Here is a 26,875-nt window from a genome sequence, read left to right on the forward strand (position 1 = left end):
ATTAACAAGGCAGCTTGAATAGCCAGAAGGGTCTGGCTGTAGGCGGGACTGACGAGCAGATAACAATAACCAGGTGAGGAAGCAATGAGTGCTGACAATTAACCGACAGCTGAGCAGCCTGAGCACAGAGAAGAGAGTTGCTGCGAGCCCAGCCCTGACATTAATATATTTATTCTATAAAATGCACAATCATGTTTAGGACAATAAGCACTTGACATAAATTTCAAAAATGGCTGCAGCGTATGGAGTGCTTGCATCATGCGCAGGGTCCTTCCTTACGCGTTTTGTCATGAATTGACGTCACAAACCCTATCCCCTTAAAGTATTCTTGAACAAAATAAAACACTACACACTGCGTTACAAAAGCTGATGGCCAAAAAAGCATTTTTTTCTATAACAAAAAAAAAATACAAAAACCAATCTATAAAAATAAAGAATTCAACAAAATGTGAACCATGAACTGACTTGGGCTAGAGTCTCTAAAGACCCAAACACTACTGCAATGTGTCTGCTACCCACTAATAGCTATTTCTGGAGGCCTCTGTCTACACCTAATTACCATAGGGACATTAAGTGACTCACCACTAAGACCATTGTAAGCCACATGAATAAATACTCAATTTGAGTAAGGCTGGCAATATATTATACGATTTTCTTGTACAATTTTCCTTCAGATTTACCAAAAACATATACTATGAGGTCAAACCCAAACACTTTCAATGTGTATGCAGTCAGACAGGCCCTTGCACTACATAGTTGAAGGTAAATCGAATGAAAATTGAATAAAAAAATTGTATAATGTATGGCCAGCTTAAGACATGCAATGTGGAGGAGGGGGGCACTATATCTGAGACAAGGCCCACCTACTTTGTACCAAATAGCATTTAAACCCTTGTGTTAAGGACACTACGGCAAACCTAGTACTAAGAGGGATAATTATGTTTTGAAAAAAAGAGTAAGAAAAAAACTTTTTTAAAGGTAAGTTATATGGTGGATACCTAAAACATTGACTTTTTGTCGAGAATTAGCACAACTATTCTAATAGAGCAAGATTATTTCTAAAATGTATTTAAATGATGTACGTTGTATTACAATGACTACTGAATACTCATTTTTTTTAAAGAAACAACTTCTACTTATAGATGTGACTAATTACAGCTTCCTGTTTTAGTATTCCTTGATGGATTTACTATCCAAAATGGTGGCTGGCCAGCCTCACTTTGTGCGGTGCATCAAACCAAATAATGACCGTCTACCAAGCAAGTTTGATCGCGAGAAAGTGTTGGTGCAGCTTCGGTATACAGGGATTTTGGAAACTGCGAGAATCCGCCGGCTGGGCTTTTCCCATCGCATTCTGTTTGCTAACTTTATCAAGAGGTAAGCAATACTGTTAACACTAGCACATAGACTTCTGTCTCCACTGAAACACACTGAGATCTTCACTGATCTTTGAAAGCTTAGAATATTGTACATCTTCCAGGAATCCGGATATGGACATTCAGTAAGAAAAGAACTCATGTGGCTGAGATCTAGACAGATATGTACATACCTCTCATGTCACAAAAGCATAATAAATGGGGGATTTTAATTACCAAATGATATCTATTAACTTTAACTTTTATTGTTTTCCCTAATTGTATTTATTGCATGTTTCTGCTGAATTCTCAGCATGCATACTATATTATGGATTATGGATGCAGTATGTTGTATGTAAAAGTCAATTTACAAAGACCATTGTACATGTTTTTTGCTCCTACAAATAATGCTACCTTCAAGCTGGCATTAACAGGGAGATTCTATGATATATCTACTAAGAAGGGCAGAAAGAGAAGCCATTAAAGAGCAGGTGTACTTTATAGTATAAACTCCCCAGCCACCTAACCTAAACTAAGATAACACCCCTTCAACCCAAGTGCCGATTTACATCTTTCTGATGATGGCAACCTTCACAGGTGTTTGCAGCCTTGGTACTGAAATATTGTCCAATGCTTCCCACACCGGCACAGCAACTTTCCATAGACTTGAACTGGTTGCATGCATACTGCTGGAGTAAGGCCATTCTAGTCAATAGGTCACTTGCCTGATGAAGGGGCCCTGCTTGGTGTAGAAACATTGCCGTATGTGTACCTGCTGTGACCATATGAATAAAGCTTTGGATCCTCATGAGGAACCCTTGGTGTGCTGATGACATTTCTACACTTTGATTGTATGGTTTCCGGCCGGTGTTCATTACAGCACCCAGCATTACTACAGCCATTTTCAGGAACGTGTGCTTGGGGAATATTACGTTAGGACTCTGTAGGGATACTTACCCATGGTGAAAAGGAGGTTGAACAAGGCCACCTGCTCAATAATTAGAGTCATGGGTGTGATTTTCACTTATTTTAGGGAGATTTGAAATGGAGAAATTAGGAAAAAGACAACAGTTAAAGTCAGACAGACATTCTAACCATTTCTCAACCTGTCTAAAACAATAAAAAATGTTTATTTAGACTTTGAGGGGATGTCCTCCTAATGTTTTGGGGTTACACTTTTTAAATTCAAATGATTTTATTTTATTATTGTCTTACAAATGCTTAATTTTTATGTTTCTTTGTCCTTGCAGATATTATCTGATCTGCTTTAAGTCTCATGAAGATCCTCCAGTCAGTCCAGAATGTTGTTCAGCAATACTAGAAAAGGCAAATCTAGACCACTGGGTGTTGGGAAAGACTAAGGTAATTGATGGTGAATTATTAGAGGCTGTCAATATGTAAAGCAATTCAGCAATAATTTATATATAGAATAAAGGGAATGTCCGCGCCTAATTATCAAAAAGCAAAAGCAGCTTGCAAACAGTGTGAACATACAAACGCCAACATAATATAAATAAATAAGGTTGCAGTGCTAAAATAGTGACATAATGTGACAGATTGTGTATATGATCCAGTCCTTTAAAAAATGTTAAGTTCATCAAATGATATATCCATAGATGTGATGATATTCAGTGTCAATATAATTAAAAAGACACCACCGTGTGTTCCTCCACCAAGGTAAGAAATGCAAACTCACCAGATCAATGTGCTGTCTTGTTAGGACAGTTATTGCGTATTAGATAAGAATATCAGGTCTTGGATAAAGCCAGGTTGACTAGGCTAAAAGTGATCTTCTTATTCCTCAAGAGGATAACCTCTCATCAGCTATTCCAATCAAACAGGTTTGGAAAATCACCAGGCATAAGAGAAAAGAGATCTCCTCATAGTGTAGTATTTATTGATAAAAGGTAGCTAATACAAGCTGAATGTGACATCCAAATATAGATCCATAAAGTGCAAACGTGGATAAAAGCACTTACATATGAAGCCACCAGACTCGGATTAACCACTTTACCACCGGAGGATTTTGCTGTCTTACGTCTGGGCCACTTTTTGCGATTCGGCACTGTGTGACTTTAACTGACAATTGCGTGGTCGTGCGACGCCGTACCCAAACAAAATTTACGTCCCATTTTTCCCACAAACAGAGCTTTCTTTTGGTGGTATTTGATCACCTGTGCAATTTTTACTTTTTGCGCTATAAACAAAAAAAGAGCGTAAATTTTGAAAAAATAACAATATTTTTCAAATTTTTTTATATGAAATTCCCCCCCCCCAAAAAAAAAGTAAAAATCAAATTTTTTTTTTTACATTTTTGGCCAATTTGTTTTCTGCTACCTATGTTTGGTAAAAAAAAAATCACAATAAGCGTATTTTTATTGGTTTGCGCAAAAGTTATTGCGTTTACTAACTAAGGGAAAGATTTCTGTAATTTGTGGTGTTTTTTTTTTTAACGAGTAATGGCGGCAATCTGCGATTTTTTTTTTGCGGGACTGCGACATTGCGGCGGACAGATCGGACCCTTGACTGACATTTTTGACACTTTTGGGGGGACCAGTGACATTACTACAGTAATCAGTGCTATAAATATGCACTGTTACTGTAAAAATGACACTGGCAGGGAAGGGGTTAATTTTATTGGAGAGGGAGGGGTTAATGTATGCCTGGTGCTTACTAACGTGTGTGGGGGGAGGTGACTGAGTGACACAGGGACAGATCGCAGGTTCAGCTATGTTGAACCCTGCAATCTGTCACTGTCTGTCACTTAGGAGATCCGCCCGCTTTGTTTACACAAGCAGGTGGATCTCCAAACTCGATCCCCGGCGATCAGGGAAGAGCAGCGGCGATCCTGGCCCGACTCCCGCTGTGACTGAATACCGCGGGAGCGAGCCACCGGCGGTGCGCGAGCGCCGCCCACAAGGGTAGGAGTCCAGCGAAGTAGGTCTACGTCGCTGGACGGGAACGAGCCACTGTGCCGCAGTAGAGGCACAGTGAGCGGGGGTAAAGTGGTTAAGAATGGTGGCTTATGGACCTCTGACATGTAGCTCTGCTCTGCATCCATCGTTTTGGTCCCAAGGAAAGACCTGACTAACGTTCTGTCAATAAGTGTTGTTTCTTTGTCCATTTAGCTTGAGGTGATTGTAGCTGTAATAATGCACTTGCGACAGAAACCATTGAGTACTGCTAGGACCTTGAAAAAGGGGACATACCCCGAAAGCTTGTCCTGAAAAATTTTATGTTAGTGCAAATAAAAAAAATATCACAGACAGTACTCAATTGTTTCTGTCCATTTAATGCGGTAGTAAGATGCTGTGTTATTGAATTTTTTTTTTTTGCAACCTGCAAGGCAAAGTCACATTGTGCTAGCATACATTGCATACTAGCACATTATGTGAAACGTACCTTAGAACAAAGCCTTTCAGCACCACACTCTCAGCACTGAAGCTGCTTCCATCTTCATCCGGTCATCCTGCTGGTGAAGGTTTCGGCTGTGGGAGTGGCCAGAGCTGCGATGACATCACTCTCGTGCATGTGGGGCCATTCCTTCAAAGAGTATGTGACGATGATGTCACTGGCTGCATGTACAGTAATTATCTCCTATATGGTGCACGTTAAGGAGATATTTCTGGTACATATAGGTAAGACTTGTAGGCTTACCTATAGGTAAATATTATGCATGGGAGTTTACTCCCACTACGTTTGTAAAGGTTCAAATTAAAGTTAAATATAAATACATAAATAATAAACATGTTATACTTTCTTGCTCTGTGCAGTGGTTTAGCACAGAGTAGCCTGGATCCTCCTTTTCTTGGGTCCCTCACCAATGCTCCTGGACCCTGCCCCCTGCTGAATGCCCCCATATCAAGCTGCCTGCTCTGGGGCACTTGTGCATGCTCTTTTTCCAAGCCGTCTCTGTATGGTTATGAGGCTACATTCACATTTGAGCTGAGCTTTTTTAAACTGTTTTTTTTTTTTTTTTTTTTTTTAGGCGCTTTTATGCATTTGTTTTAAAGCAAATTTGCAAATAATATAGGCGTATTTTCAGGCGTTTCTCAATTAGGTGTTTTTGCTGTGACCAATAGAAACCTGTGTAAGGTGTGGAGTGATGCTAGAAAACGAAAGGGGAGCTACTGTGTGAGCTGAAAATGTCTGAAAAAACTCTAATTTCTCAGGCGTTTTCCATTGAAGTCTATAAGAACAAAAACACTCAAATCTGCCAGAAAAGTAGCTCTAGTAGTACTTTTTTTGCTACAGGCAACAATACGGTCAAATGTGAACAGAGCCATTAAAATGAATGAGATTTTGCTTGTTGAGCGTTTTTGAGCGTCGAGCTTCGAGCTGAAAAACTGGGTCTCAGACATACAGAGTGTGGCTCCGCCCTGCCCCCCCCCCCCCCGTTCCCTCCTTGGCTGTGATTGAGGAGGCAGAAATCCCGGGGAGCTTCTACTCTCATGCATGTTGCTGGATTGGGAAGGGGCTCAGGTGAGTATAAGGGGGGGCTTTGGGGGGGTTGCTGAACTCTGAAGGTTTTTTACTTTTATGCATAGAATGCATGAAGGTAAGAAACCTTCAGCCTTTAGAACCACTTTAAGGCTCCATTCGCACCTGAGCGTATTGTTTTCAGGGGGGGTTTTTTGGCGTTATTCAGGAGTTTTTTGCAGGTGTTTGGAGGCAGGCATTGACATCTAACAAAAACGTTTGTAATCTACCAAAAAAGATGCTCGTGTACTTTTTTGCGCTTCAGGCATTTTGCTTCAGGCGACAAAATGCTCATATGTGAACAGGGGCCATTGAAGTGAATGGGTTTGTTGGGCGTTTTGAGACTTCAGAGATGAGCATTTTACGAGCTGAAAAATGCTCAGGTGTGACCAGGGCCTGAGTATCATGTAAACTAATAACAATCCTCTATACTGTCCTCAGGTGTTCCTTAAATACTACCATGTTGAACAGTTAGACCGTATGATAAGGAGCATTGTAAACAGAATCGTAGTTCTTCAGGCCTGTGTCAAAGGGTGGCTGGGAGCCAAGAGATACCAAAAACTGAAGCAGAAGAGAGAGGAAAGTGCTGTGAAAATACAGTCAGGTAATCATGATTTTTCTATTGTTACAAATAATGAATCCAGTATTTTACATTTACTTATTTTTCTTTTAAATATCATGGTAAAATGTTTCAGTTCAGCCACTGTGATTACCTGAAACTTGTCTTTTTTAACGAGCTGCCAAATACCTCAGGAGAGTTGAAATCAGGCTTTCAGTGGAGGTGCCTGTGCTGTAAACTGATGAGTCGGAGATACCAAGATGGAAAGAAAAGTCAAATCAACCTCAGTTAGCCTTATTGTATATCTTGGGCAGATCATAGATGAGTATTGCTTTATTTTTCGTTCAGCCGGCGGGTTGAACGAAATGACTCAATTCCCCCATCCACACTTGATGTGAATGGAGGAATCCTTCCCGCTGAATCTTTGTATTTTGGTAGCAAGGAAATCCGCTAGTTGACCAACAAAAAATGACTCATCTATGAGCTGCATAAGACACACTCTCAGTTTTTCTCATTTAGCCCACTGATTGAAGGGAAAAAACTGACTACTGTATGGGCTGCTTAAGGCCCCTTTCACGCGGGATTTCCGACCCGGTCCGCCTGTCAGTTTTTCAGGTGGACCAGATCGGATGCTCCATGCACCTCTATTGGGCAGCGGATGTCAGCGGTGACATGTCCACTGACACCTGCTACTCTCCGATCTGATCCTGTCTGTGAAATCCGGATGGATGGAAACCCTATTTTCCATCCATCTGGAGGATCGGATCGGATAAGATCGGATAAAAACGGACAGGCAGTCAAATTTCATCTCATCTCTCAGAGGAGAGCAGGGATCTGACAGGTCTGTCTCTGCAGACACAGCGGTGACGGACCTGTCATCTACCTGCTCAGCAAGGATCGGCAGATCAATCCCCACAAAACGGAGTCCCCTGGGCGCAAAGCCCATGTGAAAGGACCATAAGATATTTCGAAATGCACACACAACGCAAAGTCACCTTAGATTTAAGACAGCTGTCTGTTGTGCAAGTTCAATTTAATTACCCTAAAAAAAGAAAGAAAAAAAAGAAAAGAAAAGAGATTTTCATAGACCTGGAAGCTAAACTCAGCCAAGAATTTAATTAAAGTGGTTGTAAACCTCTGAAATGAAAAATGAACAAACCATTTCCTTCTATAGTGTGTACTTGCCTCAATCCAAGGCACTATGTATGATTTATGTATACTGTTACCTTCCTCTGCTATCTGCATGAGTCACTTCTAAGACTGTGCCGACCAGCAATCACAGATAATGGGGAGCGAAGCTCCAGAACACAGCCTGTGATTGACAACCTCAGCTGTGCATGTTTCCCTATGACACTGTGGGGAGGGTGTCCATTCCCTCCACTCATGTCTCTGCTCTGTGCTATGCAGTGTGTAACATTAGATTCCAGCCGTCTGCCATTGTAAACTACACACTTTGAAGGGCTCTATAGAAGAGAGGGCTGCAGATAAACCGGTACAAGATACAGTATGTAGAAGGATATGTTGCATCTCTGTGTATCACCTGAGACTAGTCACTTCATTGGGTATATGTAAGGGTTTACAAACACTTTAATGAGGGCCGTCAATGTTCTAGCAGCCAGAGGTTTTTTTTTTAGCTACAGCTGCTCTGCCAAAAGAAAAAAAAAACTGCTCTACCTGTCTGCTAGCAAATACTTTGTTTGTCTGCACTACCTGTGTTATATGCTCTGTGCAAGGTACATTTCAGAGTTTGCTCACGCTGAGGATTTACATCATCGGTAGCCACTCATGGGCCAAAGAGTGGAGACAATGAATATGGAAGACTGCCAAATGTTAGCAGCTGCAGCAATAGAGCGCTGTATGGAAACACAGATCTTGCTTTGCTGGAAGAGGGAAAACTATGGGGGTTAAGGCCCATACACACAATAAGAAAATCCGAAGTAAAATTTCGTCTGAATGAACGATCTGACGATTTTAGTATGGTGCTTTCGACAGCCGATTACGAATTTTCGGACGACAAAAGTTGAATGTGCAGGCTATAAAAAAAAATTTGTACGTGAACACAACGTTCGATTTTTGTTTAATTAGTTCAGTTTTCGTCCAAAAAAAATCGCAAGCGCAAGACTAGGCATGCTCGGAAACTAAAGAATACATACAAAACAATTCAACACATGACGTCACTTTTGAAGTTGAATTCTGTTGTACGGAAATTTTTGTATTAAAGTAACCTCTTCACTTTCCATATGAGACTGTTCTCTTAAGCCCCGTACACACGTAGCGATTGTCGGCCGTAAATATTCGGCCGCCGAACGATCGACCGATTGTCGGCTTGTTAGTATGATGCTTCCGACAACCGACTCCGACTTTTCGGCCGAACAGAATCGGGTGTGCAGGCATTAAAATTTTTGTTGGCCAACACCAGAACGGCCGATTGTTCGCCAGTCAGTACAGAATTCGGCCGACAAACAGCAGATTTGCAAGACTGGGCATGCTCAGAAAAGAAAAAACACACGGAAAGTTAACCATCACATGACATCACTTCTGCAGTCGGCTGTTGTTGGCCGACAAAATTCGTGTGCAGTCTTTAGCACTTTTCAGCCGACAGGACAGCACCGGACAAAAGACGGCCGATCGTTCGGCCGACATTCGGTACGTGTGTACGGGGCTTTAGCAAGATGAAGTTGGCTGCACTGGGGAAACCCCAAAGAATTGAGATCTTCACATGATCCAGGAGAGAATGTTCAGATTATGAGACTGTCCCCTCGGGTGCCCTAATAATGTTAATGGAACAAGCCTTGCACATGTTGAAGCTTAATTATGGACCATCTCATTTAGTAGGAAAGAATAAAATTTATCAGTTTTTTTTTTTTCTGTTCATGAAGTCACTGAGAACATTTTAATTCACCTTTAATCCCTGTGACACCAAGACAAGAAATAGAAGGGGCAGTTGTCACTGGTAAAGAAAGAGACAGACCTTAATAAAACATTGGGGTTCATTTACTAAAACAGGAGATGCAAAATTGGTGCAGCTCTGCATAGAAACCAATCAGCTTCCAGGTTTTATTGCCAAAACGTAACCACTTCCTGGAAAAACATGTACCTGTACATCATTTTGAGGAAGTGGTTGTACCGGGGTGATACCTGCAACTAGAGGCATTACCCCGGTATTGTTTTTTTTTAGAGCAGACAGTCAGCTTTCCTGTGATAACAACCGATGCAGCTAAGCAACTGCTGGCCATTATCACAAGAAGCGCCCCCGCGGCTTTCCTCCACTCTACCCTGGTCTCCCGTCCCACCAGGAGACCCTAACGACCAGCCGGAATGTCCACCGGCTGGCCGGATACCCGAACAACGTCACTTCTGGTTTACTCAACAGCCAATGGGGCCAATTTTAAATAATCCACAGTATTAAAAAAACGCAGATTTTGGCGTTTTTTAATACTTTGAAGTGCAGTGGAGGGGTTTGGGGTCTTTTAGACCCCAGATCCCTCCATATGGAGTACCTCTTACTGTCACAAGGGATGTTAACATTCCTTGTGAGAGCAATACAAGTGATCAGATTTTGTATTCTTTTTTTTAAAAGGGTCAATGTAAAAAAATAAAATAAATAAGAACAAAAAATAAAAAAAATGTAAAGCGCCCCCGTCCCGGTGTGTTAATGTATCAAGAAAAATGCATACGCAAGTCGGGCCCGCAAATGTAAACAGTGTTCAAATCACACATGTGAGGTATCGCCGTGATCGTTAGAGCGAGAGAAATAATTCTAGCAGAAGACCTCCTCTGTAACTCTAAACTGGTAACCGATAAAAAATTTTAAAGGTGATTTTTAAGTACTGACGTTTGTCGCCATTCCACGACTGCGTGCATTTTTAAAGTGTAACATGTTAGGTATCTATTTACTCGGTGTAACATCAAACCTTTACAATATACAAAAAAATATGGCTAACCTCACTGTGTAGCTTTTTTTTTTTAATTCAGTGTGACTGAAATATTACAATGACCGCCATTGTATTCTCCAGAGTCTCTGCTAAAAAAAGACATACATAATGTTTGGGGGTTCCGAGTAATTTTCTAGCTAAAATAGTGATTTCAACTTGTAAGCAACGAATGTCAGAAAGGCCTGGTGTTTAAGTGGTTAATTGAACATGCTGAAGTTAGAAGCTGATTGGCTACCATGCACAGCTGCACCAGATTTTGCACTCTCCAGTTTTAGTAGATCAACCCATTGTCAGAAGTTCTAACCTTTTTTTTTGTCTTTGCCCCCGTTATGTTCTGTCATGACAGAAAGTGAGGGGAGAACTCCCTAATAGGTACGAAGACAGCATTAATAATTTGGAAGAGGCTCTGACCCTTCAATATTCTATCCAGCACTGAAAAAAAGCCTTCAATGCTCGCATTCAGTAACAATCATGATCTAAAAGCCCCAAACACATAACATTCCGAGATATTTCAGAAGAGTAATAGCTAGTGATCGTCCTTCCAGCAAAACATGATCTGTGCTGGGTTTCTATTAACTGCCAGGGCATAGGAATCAATCATTTTGTCAATGATATAATAGATATCTTTTATTATTGAGCTTTTATAAAGCCCGGGTAATTTGTTGTACAGCACAATACAATAATCCTGTAGGGGTTATATATAGACTTCTAACAATACATTGTTGCCTATTTCTTTCATGTGTGTTTTTCTGTAGAAAACTCAGTTGGCACCTCAGTTGTGTACCAGATAAATTATGCAAATTAGACTGGGTTTTCACATCTCGGGTTTTTCCAAGCATTTTGGAGTTTTTTTTTAATGCATATTTGTAAATTTTTGGGTTAGCCAATGGAAAGCTAGTTACTATGAAAAGGAGAGGCAAGAATCACAGTTTTTCAGTCCCTCCCACTGATGTCTAATAGAATCAAAAACACACAACACTGCACCAAAGAAATAAATGTCCTTTTTTTTGAGTCAGTTCACACTATGGCGACACGATTTCGGGGCGACTTGAACAAGTCGCCGTGCACCGCGATTTCGGCGCGGCATGCACTGACTTCACATAATGGAAATCAATGCAAGTCGCTCAGAATTCGGGCCAAAAGTAGTGCAGGAACCTTTTTCTAAGTTGGATTAGACTATTAGTAGACTATTAGAATGGTTCCCATTGCACAGAATGGAGCACGACTTGTCAGGCGACCAAGTCGCCTGACAAGTTGGAGTAGTGTGAACCGGCACTTAAACTTTAGTGCCAGTTCACATATCTGCAATGACAGACATTGCATGTGATTCGGAGTGCACTGCTCTGCAAATCACATGCGATGTCTGTGCGATGCAAATTCAGCCATACAGATTGTATGGCTGAATTTGCATTGCATTCGGACACAACTCGCATAGGATCCTTTTTTTGCGTCCACACCAGAATCGGACCACATGAGTGTTCACACCTATGCGATCCGATTAATGTCCGAACTGACAGTTTACACTGCGATATGCGAACTGATCTAGGGGTGTTGTTAAGTTTGTATTGACAACCCCAGCGATTCACATGTGGCAGTGCGAACTTCCTGCGAGTTGAATGCGATGCGGGAACCCACAGTTGATTCACAGGGTTCCCTGCATCGCATATGTGTGAACCGGGACTTAAGGCCCATACACACGATAAGAAAATGATGGACTACAAAACACCTTCCCCTTATGTTATGGAGTTGAGGAAAGAGGAAGGCTTTCTAGGGTTGATTAACCAAAACAGGATATTGCAAAATCTGGTGCAGCTGTGCATGGTATCCAATTAGCTTGTTCAATTATGCTTGGACAAAAATACCTGGAAGCTGATTGGTTTCTATGCAGAGCTGTACCCTTCAGTTTTAGTAAACCAACCCCTCTGTACTCCAGCAGGGAACTAGGCAAGGCTGACAACGCAACTTGTGATTTCTGTACAGCAGAGGCAGCGTTCTCAGCTAAGCTTATCTCAGAGCTGAGCTGAGTGCATTTCTGGCAGGATCAATAGGTATATTTCTGTAATTACAGCCTTTATAATGACCAAATGTGCATTTATTGCAGAGATGTATTGCATATATATTTTCCTTATTTTGCCCATATACTTTTAAAGAGGATCTTCAGTCTCTAGAAAAAAAAATAAAAGCTCAATACAACTGACTACAAATAATGTAAACGTTTAATTAAAGAACACCTACCTGTCCGGGGATCGAGCACCATCCTCACCCTGGCAGGTTCTTCCCTGGTCTTCATGTCACCGGCTCTGGCATGCTTTATGTGGGAAGTTGGGCATGACTCCACAGCCAGGTTCCCATTGCACATGCGCAAGTGGTGCTGGGCTTTGTGAATGGTCCCACAGCCTCTTGGAACCTGTGATGTGAACACGGAGGTCGAGGGCAGAGAGACAGAGAGAGAGAGAGGTGGGGGGGGGGGGGGAACTTCCATTGGAATTTTCTAGGTAATTCCAGTGGAAGTGAAAGTGGGTGCCTGCCAAAACTAGGTACCCCCCCCCCCCCAAAAAAAAAAAAAAAAGTTGAAGTTTTGCTTTAAGATGCCTATTTTCATAATTAATAAAACTTTACATATTAGAGTTGAGATGGCTTTAAAATTGATTCTGTTACAAATGGTCCTTAAAACAAAAGAATCAGTAGGCACCTGCACCTTGGTGATCTGCAGTATGTATCGATGCTGTAAGGTAATGATGTTCCTAATCTCTCTAGTAACAAAGATCTTGGTGTAGTTTGGCTTATATATGTTTTTTTATTTCTAAAGTTTTCAGGGGGCATGCTGTCCGCAAGGAGCTACATAGCAAAACAGAGATGCAAAACTTAATCACAAAGTTTCAAGCATGTACGTATACATCTTCCTTCCAGCATAAGATTTGAATACTAGGATAACATTTTACATTCTTCATTGACCTATTATTTTTTCCAGGTGCCAGAGGATACCTACTGAGGAAGAAAGTTAATGATATGCATAAAAAGGAGAGTGATGCTGCAGTTACAATCCAATCTCATTACCGTGGGTTTAAAGAGAGAAGGAGCTTTGAAAGGAAAAAGTATGATTCTTATGTGTTTTTGGAGGAAATGTATTATCTCCTTATTAGCAGGCCATATTTCGATTTTAAGCGCCGTAATAGTTAGACTGAAAATGATGCAGTCCTGTTACACTGTACACAAATACATTTCATAAAATTTTTTGGGGAGAAATCACATTCTTTTGGTCATATTTAGCTTGAAACATGTTAATCCATCCCAAAATTAATCCATCAATTATTGGTGATTAGTGGCACTTTAAAATGTCCGAAGATAATCCCACAATTTTTTTGTTGTAAATGGCATTTAAAACCCCTGACCATTCAATGCAGTTGCTCCCCATACCTAAAAAAACAATTGCAACATTGGTGGTAAGTGTATTTACAAAATTATGTTTTTTGCAGTAGTCTTTTTTTTTTTTTTTTTTTTTTAAATGACATAAAGCTTAAAGCGGAGTTCCACCCAAAAGTGGAACTTCCGCTTTAGGTGGTCCTAACCCCCTGACATGCCACATTTGCCATGTAATTTTTTTGGGGGGGAGCAGGTACCTAGTTTTGACAGGTACCCGCTCCCACTTCCGCTCGGAGCGCCGCGGCGCCCTGAGCGGAAGTTCTCCTCTCCCCCTCCCTCCCTGCAATCTTCTGGGACATGTCAAAGGTCCCAGAAGATTGCCGGCCAATCACGGCGCGTAGCGCAACTCGCGCATGCGCAGTGCGTACCCGGCTGTGAAGCCGCAAACTGTCACAGCCGGGTGCCCACAGCAGTGATGCCGGCGCCGAGGGAGAGGATCGAGGCTTCGGGCGGCCGCATCGCTGGACCGTTGGACAGGTGAGTGAAATGGCTGGAACTCCGCTTTAAAGTACATTTAAAGGTTCCTGTGTGGAAGACTAAACAGGTTTTGAATCCAGATAAAAAAAATAAATAAAAAAATTCACACTCCTTGAGTCAGCCAAATTCTCCATTATTTGTGTCTTACATGCTCCCCCTCCAGGACGCTGCAGCTTACAGTGGGAGGGTTTCACCATCTTAGGCAGTTCTGCCAATCCAGAAAGCAGTGGGTGGGACTGGGTGTGGCTGAATGTCAATTGACAAACTACAGGAAAAAAGTCCTGCGTGGCTACACTCCAGATGCAACACCTTTATTATGTATAAAAAACTCATACAGCAAAGTGGAGATCAAGTACAGCAGCACCATAGTCTGGTGTGAAACGCGTCAGATGTCATTGCTGCTGTACTTGATCTCCACGTTGCTGTATGAGATTTTTTATACACAATAAAGGTGTTGCATCTGGATTGCGGCCATCCAGGACTTTTTTTGCTTTACTTTCTACACAAGGCAGAGCCAGCACCCAGACTTGCAGGGCGGAGGTGTATATTAGAGAGAGCAGTATCTATTCAATTGACAAACTACAGGCTTATAAATAAGCATAGATAATGCTGATAGTCAAACACCCTGTAGCATCTTCTCATCCTACTGTAGTGCAAGCAGACACAACCTACTGTATATGATGGAATACACCGCTTTAAATTTAAGTAACAGTGCCAGTGCAGCAGTGTTGCCCCCCTCTCCTCTTAGTCACAGGAAGCGCCAAAAGGTGGACTTCACTGGCAGGATTAATAGGCATGTTTGAGACTAGGGAAAAATAGTAATTGCAGATGCACCTACAGTTAAGTACTACAGCACATAATTTTTAATGGGAAGCCATAGTTCTACCTTACCTCTAGGCAGATATAAAAAACACAATCTAAAGGGTTTCTAAACACCCACTGTCCCTTCTATTTCTGTATGTGGATGATGGCACTGTAATTATTATTATTTTTTTAATAAATCATTTAAGTACCCTTTTCTTAATCGACATAAGCTGTCACATGACCCAGGTCTCTCCCAACCTGTCTGCAAGGAAACATAAGCAGGAGGAGCTTCTAGTCCTCTGCTGCTGGCCAGATGTTCAAAAAAAACAGCCTTTGGGATACAGGGTAAAAATAAATAATTTATATCAATAAACTGTTTTAAATTATCATACAAATATATATTTGAAATCAAATCTTTATTATTTTTTTGGCAATAACAGTGTGTGGGAAGATTTCTGCCAGTCACAGGCTGTGTCTTAGAATACAAGGGAGGTGAAGCCTCCATTAATCTACATGTAATATCCCACCCCCATTGTGTTTAGCTGGTTAAAAGGCATGGAGGAGGAGGAGGAGAAGGCAGTGTGCTGTCATTTGCCACTGTGTATACATCTACATGTGTGACTCTATAGTTACATGGGCTGCTTAGATGTGATAGGGAGGAAATGCTGAGAATTGAAACTCACTGAAAACTGAGCATGTGCAAAGTTGAAAAAGGTGCACAATGTTGGGAATGGCGCTATCACTTTATTATATATTCAATGGTAAAAAATGTGTTTTGTGCGCATTAATAAAATAAACTGCATAAAAATATCCGTATTGGTAAGGTGCATATAGTGCATACAGTACCTGTGCCCCTTTAAATACAAAGTGCTACGTGCTAGTTAAAATTCAATAAATAATGCATGGGTTGTGTTTAGTGTACGTAACATATATCACATATGCATATAAAGTGCTGAGTGTTAATATAGCAGTAAACCACGTGAGTGATAAAGTGCTTTTTAAATAATGGATGTGGCGCCTGTGGATCCCCACAGATAGCGCCACTGCTTACCGCACACGTAAGGCAGATGACTCAGCCATTCCTCGGTCACTAGAACACAAAAGAAGCCTCCATTGCGTAGTATATGGTAGTTTGGTTGAGAGAAAATAGCATTCACTCACATTTAGGGAGTTCACTATCAGCATAGGTGTTCGCCGCGATGCTTCCGCGTTCCAACGGCTCAAACCACCGTTAACGGAAGTGACGTATTGACGTAACAAACCACGCCTTATTGAGGCAAAGTTGCCTCAATAGCTGCAAAATCCCTAGCTGAATTGGGGACATGAACAGAAGGTTGGGATACAGAGCAACAGGATCAAGCAGGTTTTTTGCAGAATACAGAAAACAAATCTCATAGTGACTGAGAGAGTATGAACAGCATGTAATACAGCACTTTTTGATCGTTTTTTTAGATGTGGGTTTAGTGACACTTTAATACAGTTAGGCCATAACTAAAAATATTTAATATATTTTGAACAAAATGATAAAAGACAAAACAATTTTCAGATGTGTATATGAAGGTGGACATGGACATTCCCCGTTGGAGGCCGGCTACTTCTTTCTTCTTCTCTGCCAGCCCATCAATGACATTTGTGTCTCACCTTGCACATGCAATATAACACATTAGACTCATCTGCTGAAAAAATAAAGTGAAATCTAACAAGGAAGGGCTTTCCTTTTTTTTTTTTTAAACAGATGGTAATATGATGATAATATTATATAGCACATCTGCAAGATGAGGCGCAAACGTCATGTGCCTGATCATGCACAATAACTACATTATAATGATCTGTTAAAAAAAAAAAAAAAAAAAAATCCTTTCTTGTCCTCTAAGATCTCATAGTTTCTCATAGATCTCATAGTTTAGAAACAAGATATCCCTGGAAGGCACTAGTGTTGTAGCCTTTTCATGGGGACACCTGTGGGGCAAGAGCCAAAACGCAGGTGGTCAGACACTAGAGTGAACCTAGAGCCTTGAAAAAAGCTTCAACTGACCCTCTGGCTGGGTCATCTGCTTGGAGACTAAAAGCCCAAGACTGGGGGTTTCCATGTAATAATCAGGTTATTTCACTGTGCTTCAGAACCAGAAGAACGTGGCCTAAGCTCAAAGTATAACATACAACTATATTTAAAATTAGAAAACCTATGGGGGTCACCAGAAAAACAATGAGGTGAAGTAACCTTGGGTTCTGGTTCCGGAGTTACTGCTGGAGGTGCGTTCACATGCCAAGACAGTGCCTGGACTTGGCGTGTCAGCTTGCAAAGCCCCTCAGCAAATAAATGAGCCTGTGTAGAGTTCATCTTGACAGAAACATTTTTTTGGTAAAAGCTTGTGATAATGTCACACTTACCCCAAAGGCAGGTGGTTTTTCACCTATAGCAGACCCCTTTCCCATAAGGCAAGCAGGCCTACCAATATTCGGTTGCCCCTAGGACTTATATACACTGCTATAGTGCCTAGCCACCATGCCAGGGAATGAATGAATTGAGCAAAGCAAACAGGTACTTGAGGTTGGCAGACAGGCAAAATGGTTCAATGACAGTCTAGGTAAAAGACCGGCAGAGGTCAGAGACTAGTCGTTTTCCGATCCGAGGTCATACACAGTGAAAAACTATCTAGCAGAGCAGGGCAGACAAACACACACACTCTATGACAAGCATGAGACTGCAGGCTTGGCTGGCTTATAACAGGTTTGGTCTTCACCCATAGTCTGGCCATAATCAATTACCTTGCAGGTAGACAGAAAAGGAGAATGCCACAGTCAAAACTAGGATGCTGGAACCAGCAGCTATGGCAGAGCAGGAGCGCACATGCTCTTGACTCAGACTCGTGGCTATGTCACCAGTGCTTCATCTCACTGGGAAATGGAAATCAGTTCACTGTAATTAAACAAATAAAGCTTTGTATTTTCTATATGACTTAAAGTGATTGCAAAGCCTTACCTTGTGAAACAATCCATTCAGTTTAAAATAGAATGGCTGTGCAGGGGGTGGGGTGAGTCAGGACAGGATTGATCATTGGAGGAGAGCAGGCTAAGATCCCAGCACAGCTAGAGAACTGACCACGGTGTGTTCTACTGCTTAGTGTGGTCCGTTTTTAACAGGAAAGCAGAATGGCTGGCAGGATCACCAGGGATTTCACACAAAAGAAGCAATACACAGAGAACAGGATAGTTTTTATACAAGTAGCAGGCACATGTCAGGAATAAAATGTTGGGTTTGCATATTCTATAAGGATGTTTATGAATCAGCATGCATAGCTGCAGGCCCATGGAAATTTAGCTTTTGGGGGGAAAGATCCACTTCAACTGTTTGCCTAAAGTCAACTTTTACATAGGTGTTACACGTTTCATTGGGTTAATCTAAATTTGACTTGATTATGCATGCCTAACTTGGACAATCATTAGTTCTGAGTGATTTATTAGCTATATTGAATCCTGTTGCACATTAACAAATCCTAACTACTGTGGAACTATGTAATAATCGTGTGCATAGCTTATCAAATATTGTGAATATGTGCACATAATGTCACCTCATTCATTTTCTTCATGCATGCTGTGACTTTCTCCTCCCTCACCTGGGAGAACTTAGTTCAGCAACTCCCTCTAAGCCTTTTCTTTTGTCATGATTGTTATATACAGTACATTTATTCACGCCCCTTGCCTATGCCTAAAATTATACTATTTTGGTAGGGAATCACTGAAGAGAAAGCAATGTATGGACGCAAATGAAATTCCAACAAATGATCATCCAGAAGAGAAAGTAGAGATCATGGATCCTAAGAATGAACAAAGTGAAGAGGAAGCAGCTGTTGTCCTCCAGAGTCATTTTAGAGGCTACCAACAGAGGAAGCAAATAAAAGCTGAACGTCAACAAATTCAAGAACAGAACAATTCAAATTTAGAAATGGGCAATTCAGTTCTTGCTAAAGAAGAAACTATTGAGCAGGAAAGTAATCACAATGATGTTGAGAAAAGTAAGGAGGAAGAAGATAAAGCTGCCTTAGTCATCCAGAGCAACTACCGTGGCTATCGAGACAGAAAGAAAATTCAGGAAGAGAGACAGACAAATGCAACCCAAAAAACAACCCAATCATCCAACAGTCAACCCCAGAACCATTCTGAAGATGTGAAAGTACAAAATGCAGATGTTGAGAAAAGTAGTGAAGAAGAAGATAAAGCTGCCTTAGTCATCCAGAGCAACTACCGTGGCTATCGAGACAGAAAGAAAATTCAGGAAGAGAGACAGAAAAATACAACCCAAAACACAACCCAATCACCCGACACTCAACCCGAGAGCCATTCTGTAGATGTGAAAGTACAAAATAATCACCACTCAGAGGTTGGCCATACATTATCTCAGAGCAATGGAAAGCCCAATGGAAACAGTAACAAACATCTGGAAACCCAAGATGATGAAGCGAAGGCAGCAGTGGTAATACAAAGTAACTACAGAGGGTTCAAGGAGCGGGAGAGACTGAGGAAAGAAGGAAAACTACAAAATGAAAAAACCACAGAGCCCAGGGAAGGAAATAACAGGAAAAAGAATGTATTAAAGGAGATTGAGGATCTTGCATTCTTCACAGAGCAGGTAGGAACTCACCAAAAGTATCATGTAAATCGAGTATACCCTACAATTCCTTATGAACCCTAAACCCATTTCCATGTGCTTGGACCACAATGAGAGTAATCTCTCATTAGGGCATTCTAATGTCTTAAGTAAGACACATCTTCAGGGCTATGCCCTACTAGCCATTTTTCCCCACTATCCAATGACAGCATTGTTGATGGCCACTGAGGAGTTCTTACTGCTTCATGAGCATTCTCCATATTGGACATCAGAAAGGAGTGGGCACACAAAAGGGTTCCCTGGTTATGTGAAATTTATAGTGCATATCCTAAACCAATGACCATACTTACTATATGGAGGTAGTAGTGATGGTATAATAGTCGAATGGTAAGAAAACCCTGCGTTTAATAGGTATTGCTAACTAGTTGTCCTTTCTGTCTGTACAAGGTCACAAGATGTGATATGCTGCACCAGGGGGCTAATCTGTGTCAGACATTAGTAAACAAAACCAAGAACTGCACATGCATCAGGATTTACATGATTGTGTATTATCTAGACCAGCACTTCAGGCCAGTAGATCCATTGTAAGCTAACATAGTGCACATTCATGCCATTATTTTTAGGTAGGGCTTTGCTTGTTCTTGAAGCTGCCCTGATATCTCTTATGTTCTTTCTCTAGATTTCTTTTCATTGCATCTATCAAGGATGTGTTACTTTTACCCTTTCCTTCATTATCCTCACTAGTATTCCCCCCACTGCACCCTGCTCTCCTGTCTCTCTCCCACTTTGTGCGTCTGCTCATCTTATTTTCCTAAATGATGCCGCCAAAAAAATGGCTCCAAACAGTTCTGCCTCATAACTTTCAAATCATGTATTTCTAACAAAATGTTTGTTCTTGTGAGATTCTCTTATAATATAACAACATAAGCTTCAAGCTCAGTACCACTTGTTGGGCTATTTTGCTTATAATAATGCATGCTTTAAAGTACAGCTAAAAGCTCCAGTATGACGGTCTAAACATGTCCAAAACCCAATTACCGTGTTGTAAAAGGTAAACAAAAAACTTGCTTTTCTTTCCCTGACTGAGCCAACTCCTGCTTCATTTGTATCCTGCACGCTCCCCTCCCAGATACTGCAGCTCACAGTTGGAGCCTTACAGAAATGGAAGTACTGCTGCCAATCTAGATAGCAGTGGACAGAGCTAGATGTGGCCAGGTAACAAGGTACATGCTTGTAAATCAGCAGTGACTGCCAATAGCCGTGTAACAATTTTTCAGTTTTTTGCAAGCAAACATAGCCTACATGAAGGTGACAACTCGGCTATGAATTCAGGAACAGTGCAGTACCGTTCCCACACCATTACAGGAAGCTGCTTAGGTGGGCTTCAGTGACAGGTTTGACAGATACAGTATTTGTGGGACTTTGCAGGGGGACTAAGGGAAAACTCTTAGTGCATATGCATATACGCACTTATAATTGCTGCAGCAATTTTTTTAAAATCTATTATTATGAGGCCATGTTCATTGAGCCTAATTGTTTTGGGTGTCATAGATAAATATGGTGTACAATATTGATCGCATGATCAGTTTTTCACCCTTACTTGTCGGTGCACACGAACCAATGAAATTGGCAGCTAATGCGTTACATGTCATGATAACATCTGCTAATTAGGTATCATGAACCTTTGCCCTGGATGTGACATTAAGGCCCCATTCACATATCGTGTAGCGGGAATACAGATTCCCACTTGTGTTTTTAAAAGCATGATTCACATGGATTTCTGCATGTCACACATATGGCAGCCTATTCACTTGATTGCATTTGTCACACAACAATCGCAGCAAAATTGCATTGCGTTTGGGGTGCCATTCAAGAGGAGTTTTGCCGCAATTTGAAATTGTGGGCAGATATGTGCTGATTCTGCTCGCTATTCTCAATCATCCAAATATCAATGGGGATAAGGCCCACTTGGCAATCTGGAATCGCCGTCAGAATCGCCATGGTTCCAAATCGTGGCAAAACACATAATATGTGTTTTGGTGGCATCATTCTTAATGGCATCCCAAATGCAGTGTGTTTGTGCTGCAATTACTGCAAAACACCTGTTTGAAAATCACGCAAAACTTGTTGCCCAAAAAGGAGTAGGTGTTGGCACCCAAATACACATAGGGCAGCCCATTGAAGTGAATTGACTGTCCTATGCGCAACAGCCAGAAACACGCTCTTTCTGAATCACAAGCGGGAGCACTGATTCCCGCAAAACAATAAGTAAATGGGGCCTTACAGGCCCTTTTGTAACTGAACATCTTTTTTAAATCCTACTTACTGGTGTTCTGTGCTAGTCTAGGCACCATTCCTTTTCCTACCCCCTTTACACTGATGGTCAATGCACAGCCCACCTTCATAAAAGCCAATGTTATGTTGGTAGTCAGTGTAAATGGCCCCTGCACTTGGTGGTGAATGTAAACTAGTCTGTTACATTGGCAGTTGATGTAAATGCAAAATCCTCACATTACATTGGTACTCAGTCAATGTCTGTCTCCATATTTTCATTTTTTTCTAGATCTCTATGTTGTCTGAGAACTATTTAAAGTTACAACAAAAGTTGAATGATATTATTCTAACCACTGACCTGAACCCTGAAAGTACTGCTGATTATTTGAGAGGAGGGACCATGAGAGACAATGTTCTCCATCAAAATGGAAATGGTAAGATTTTACTGGCTATTTTATTTTTTTCAGAAAACATTGGTAACAGAATTTGAGACGAGGAAGGTAGTTGAATTTCGAATTAAACTCTTGGCATAAAGTTACATAAATACACAAAATATATACACTACTGTGCAACAATTTTAGGCAGCTGTGAAAAAATGTTGTAAATAGGAAAGCTTTCAAAATTAGAAGAAATCGTTTATTTTTATCAATTAACAAAATGGAAAGTAAATGAATAGAAGAAAATCAAAATCAAAACAATATATGGTGTGGTCACCCTTTGCCTTCAAAACAGAATCACTTCTTCTAGGTACACTTGCACACAGATTTTGAAGAAACTCAACAGGTAGGTTGTTCCAAACATCTTGGATAACTAACTACAGATCTTCTGTCAATGTAGGCTGCCTCAAATCCTTCTGTCTCTTCATGTAATCCCAGATAGACTTGATTATGTTGTCATCACTTCCAGGTCTCCTTGTTCCTCGTTTGGGGTCATTGTCCTGCTGCGGAATACATTTAGGGCCAGTCACATGCCTCACTCATGGTATGGCATGATGGATAAGTATCTGCCTGTATTTGATAGCATTGAAGACACCACTGATTCTGACCAGATCTCTTAACTCCATTTGCAGAAATGGAGCCCCAAACTTCCAAGGAACTTCCACCTTGCTTCACTGTTGCCTTCGGCAAACAAACTGCCTCCTACTACAGGCAAATATTTCAAATTGTAGATATAATGTGCAGCGCTATCAAACAGTGATATAAATCAATACCATACAATAATAAATATGAAATATGTGCAAAACAGTCTCTGACCATATAATAAGGACAAAGTCCTCAATAAATGAAATAAAGTCCATGAAAAAAAAGTGAACCAAGTAGTAAGAAAAACAATGAAGTTCCAGTAATACAGTGCAACACCCAGAGTGCACCACAAGTCCCAGCGGGTATATATAAGATGTCTCAGATGGCTCTTCCCGATGTGAGATAGGAGGAGGTGACACCTGTGAGAAAAAGGCTAAATGGGCTGCTTACCAGAGAACGGTGGCCATTCAAATCAATGAACTGGCCCGAAGCGCAATATAGCATAGTAAAGAGGCAGGATCCCAGGCGAACATTCCTCACATCCGACAGACACCATGAGAGATTAACCATGGACAGCATATATGTAAATGAGAAATGGGGGGAAGGAGACACATAGCGTAATCCAGATAAAAATAAGAAAGGCTTTATTAAAGGTTGCACTTACATCAATATCATAGGTATGCGCATATGACAGTATCCCAGTGGCTGTAGGAGAACCGTAGATACACTGGAAGCCAGCACGATTAGGGGGCGTGTTGACGTAATGTCTGGCCAGTCAACATGCCCCCTACTCATGCTGGCTTCCATCAGTCCAGAACACCTGGTGAAATTTTTATGCACCCCAGTTCCTATGTTTTCTGGCAACGATTCTATCATTAAGACCACTTCTGGCCAGACTTCTCCGGACAGTAGATGGGTGTAGCTGGGCCCCACTGGTTTTCTGGAAATCTTCCAAGTAGGCATTGAGGTGTCTTTCTGCTGCATTAAATTTCCTTGGCCAACCACTGTATGAACGGGCCTTAATGTTGCCAGTTTCTTTGTGCTTCTCCAAAAGGGGCATAAATAGCACATCTTGAAACCCCAGTCTGCTTTGAAATCTTTGCCTGGGGGGGTGCTTGCTGTTGCAGCATAACTACTTTGTGTCTTTTTGCTTTGCTTAGTCTTGTCATGGTTTATAACCTGTGACAAGAAACTGACTTCCACAACCTCACCTTAGTAGCAGAGTTTACCTGGGTCTCTTCCAGTTGTTTCTGTTTTAGTTAATGATTGTGCTTCACCCTACACCTTACTATACACCTTATCCTACAAAATCCTTGCTTTTGTGCAACCTTACAAAGTCTCCAAGTGTAAAGTGGGGTACACACTATAAGAAAATCGGGCGAACGATCGTCCGATTTTCCTCGTTGTTTCACAGTAAATCGGAACTGATGAACAAAAATTTGTACAAAGATTCTTGTACAACAAAGGCTTTTTTTTTGTTGTTTATTGTTTCTGATCATGGGCAGTCTTTATTTTCTGATATTTCTTGCACAAAAATTGTACAAAAAGGTACACATTGAACGAAAATCGTTAGTTTCTTTTCCCGTACAAGAAAAAATTTGGAGTTTGTCCCTTCGAAAGTGCGAAAATTCATAATTGGCTGTCGAAAGTTGTGTACACACTATACGAAAATCGTACGAAAGCTCTTTGGATGAAAATGTTTGCTAATTTTCTTCTAGTGTGAACTAGTCTTAAAGTGGTAGTATCCCGCTTTTTTCACTTTTACCTACAGGTAAGCCTATAATAAGGCTTACCTGTAGGTACAAATAATATCTCCTCAACCGGCACGGTTTAGGAGATATTTACAGTGCATGCAGCCGCTCGCGCGAGCGGCGCATGCGCTCTGAAGGTCCGGGGGGACCTTCAATTAAGTTGCCGGGAGCTTGCCGGAAAAATCACTCCCGCGCGCATGCACGGGAGTGACGTCATCGCGGCTCCGGCCAATCAGCGCGCCGGAGCCGTCTCTTCCGGCCAATCAGCGCGCCGGAGCCGCCGAACCCGGAAGAGACGACGAGGGATCATGGTAGCGCCCGCATCGATGTCCGGGGGTCCGTGTCGGGGCTTCGTTTTAAGGTAAGTTACACATAATGGGCTAGTATGCGATGCATACTAGCTCATTATGCCTTTGTCTTGCAGGTTTTTTTTTTTTTTATTTTTTTTTTTATAGGGTTTACAACCGCTTTAAGAATTTATTTAGGTTTAAAGCCAAAGAGTAGTAGCGCTCAATATTGATTTAATTTAAATTTTTCTTCTGTTTGCTTACTTTGCATTCTGTAAAGTGATAAAATAAAAAATAAAAATATATATTTTTTTAATGCATTCTTTCTTTACAAAATTTCTTCACACCTGCCTGTAACATTTAGTGCATTAATAACCCAGCTTTGTAAAAGTGGTACTATTGGGAACTGCCTGGATGTTCCGCAGGTGTCAGTATAGCTACTAAAAATTTAATTTTTGAATTTGGAACAGGTAATTTGAAAGGGTCATAGCGCTCAAAAAGTATCATTCATTAGGGATTTAATGTATTCCCCGAAAAAGTGCTAAATTTTAGAATTGGGCTATTTAAAGGGTACCTCTTCCATGAATACACATTACCAAGAGAATAAACAAACAATATTGGACTTTACTGGTACCAGAGAGGAACAGCCAGACATTATTATAAAAAATAAATAAATGTTTATTACAAAATATTAATAAAAAGACAGTAATAAAACCATGAAATAATACTGTAATTGAACGATATAGAACATACAGTAGGACTACAGAAATAAACCTTTGCTATATGTTGCAAGAGGTCAACACGTTTCCCATTTAATTGCTTCCTCAGGACCTCATTGTGTTGGCAGCAAAGAAAATTGGCCTATCCAAAAGAGAAGGTAAAATAATCAATACATAACATATAACAGGTAATCCTAATCAACGAAAAACATACTGTGCCAACTGCATCATAAGATTATTGCCCTGTGAGTATGACATGAAGATGGTGGTATAGTATAGGGTGCAAAAGGAATGCCTGGGACAGTACGGCAGAAATAATGCATAGCATAAAGCCCTATGCAAAAGAGGAGGGATAGGTAAGTAACTAATAGCCAAACCAGCTATATATTTATAGGATATCACTCTTATCCTATTACTTACTTAATTAAAGTGGTTCTAAAGGCAGAAGTTTTTTTTTTTTTATCCTAATGCTTTCTATGCATCTGGATAAAAAAACTTTCTGTGTGCAGCAGCCCCTCCAGCCCCCCTAATACTCACCTGAGCCCCATCTTGTGTACGAGTGCCTCAGCTGTCTGGGACTCTCCCTCCTGAGAGGGGGTGGGGCCAAACCACAGCTTTGTGTCTGCATGGACACACAGAGCTGCGGCTCAGCTCCGGTGCCCCCATAGCAAGCTGCTTGCTGTAGGGGCACTCAACAGGAGGGAGGGGCCTGGAGTGCCGACAAGGGACCTGAGAAGAGGAGGATCTGGGCTGCTATGTTCAAAACCACTCCATAGAGCAGGTAAATAACATTTTACATTTATTATTGTTAAAGAAAAAAAATGAGACTTTAGTATCACTTTAAGAGCCACTTGAAAAATCACAATATCTGGTGTAAAAAGCTATTAGGTCATATTTCAATATCCTATCCTCCAAAGGGAACAAACAACCTGCAATGTCATGTGTGTATATATAGTTCTAAGGGATTAGCTAATATATTTTAGATGTCAATATGAAGGTATCACATAGTTATAAAGCAATTACCTGTATTTATAAGTTGTTAGAAAAAGGTTCCCAGAAGGAACACATCCATTTCTCCCAACATATGATCATGCATTAGTATATCTCCACCCTCAATATATGCTGACACCAATATGACAGTTCCCCTAGAAATCACAGAGGCCATATCGGCTATAGCAGTC

General features: G+C 41.0%; 1 protein-coding gene across 1 annotated transcript in view; it reads left to right on the forward strand.

Moving 5' to 3' along the window:
- The window catches only part of MYO3A (myosin IIIA), a 312,359-nt gene that overhangs the window by 226,576 nt on the left and 58,908 nt on the right, over nt 1-26,875 (forward strand). The window contains exons 25-31 of the mRNA XM_082259576.1: nt 1,172-1,377; nt 2,606-2,717; nt 6,276-6,438; nt 13,138-13,215; nt 13,300-13,423; nt 18,765-19,662; nt 22,205-22,349. Coding sequence (XP_082115702.1) covers nt 1,172-1,377; nt 2,606-2,717; nt 6,276-6,438; nt 13,138-13,215; nt 13,300-13,423; nt 18,765-19,662; nt 22,205-22,349 — 1,726 coding nt within the window. The remainder of the gene's footprint in view (nt 1-1,171; nt 1,378-2,605; nt 2,718-6,275; nt 6,439-13,137; nt 13,216-13,299; nt 13,424-18,764; nt 19,663-22,204; nt 22,350-26,875) is intronic.

Source organism: Pelophylax lessonae, assembly GCF_965119305.1.
Source record: "Pelophylax lessonae genome assembly, chromosome: 5".
Taxonomy (NCBI): domain Eukaryota; kingdom Metazoa; phylum Chordata; class Amphibia; order Anura; family Ranidae; genus Pelophylax; species Pelophylax lessonae.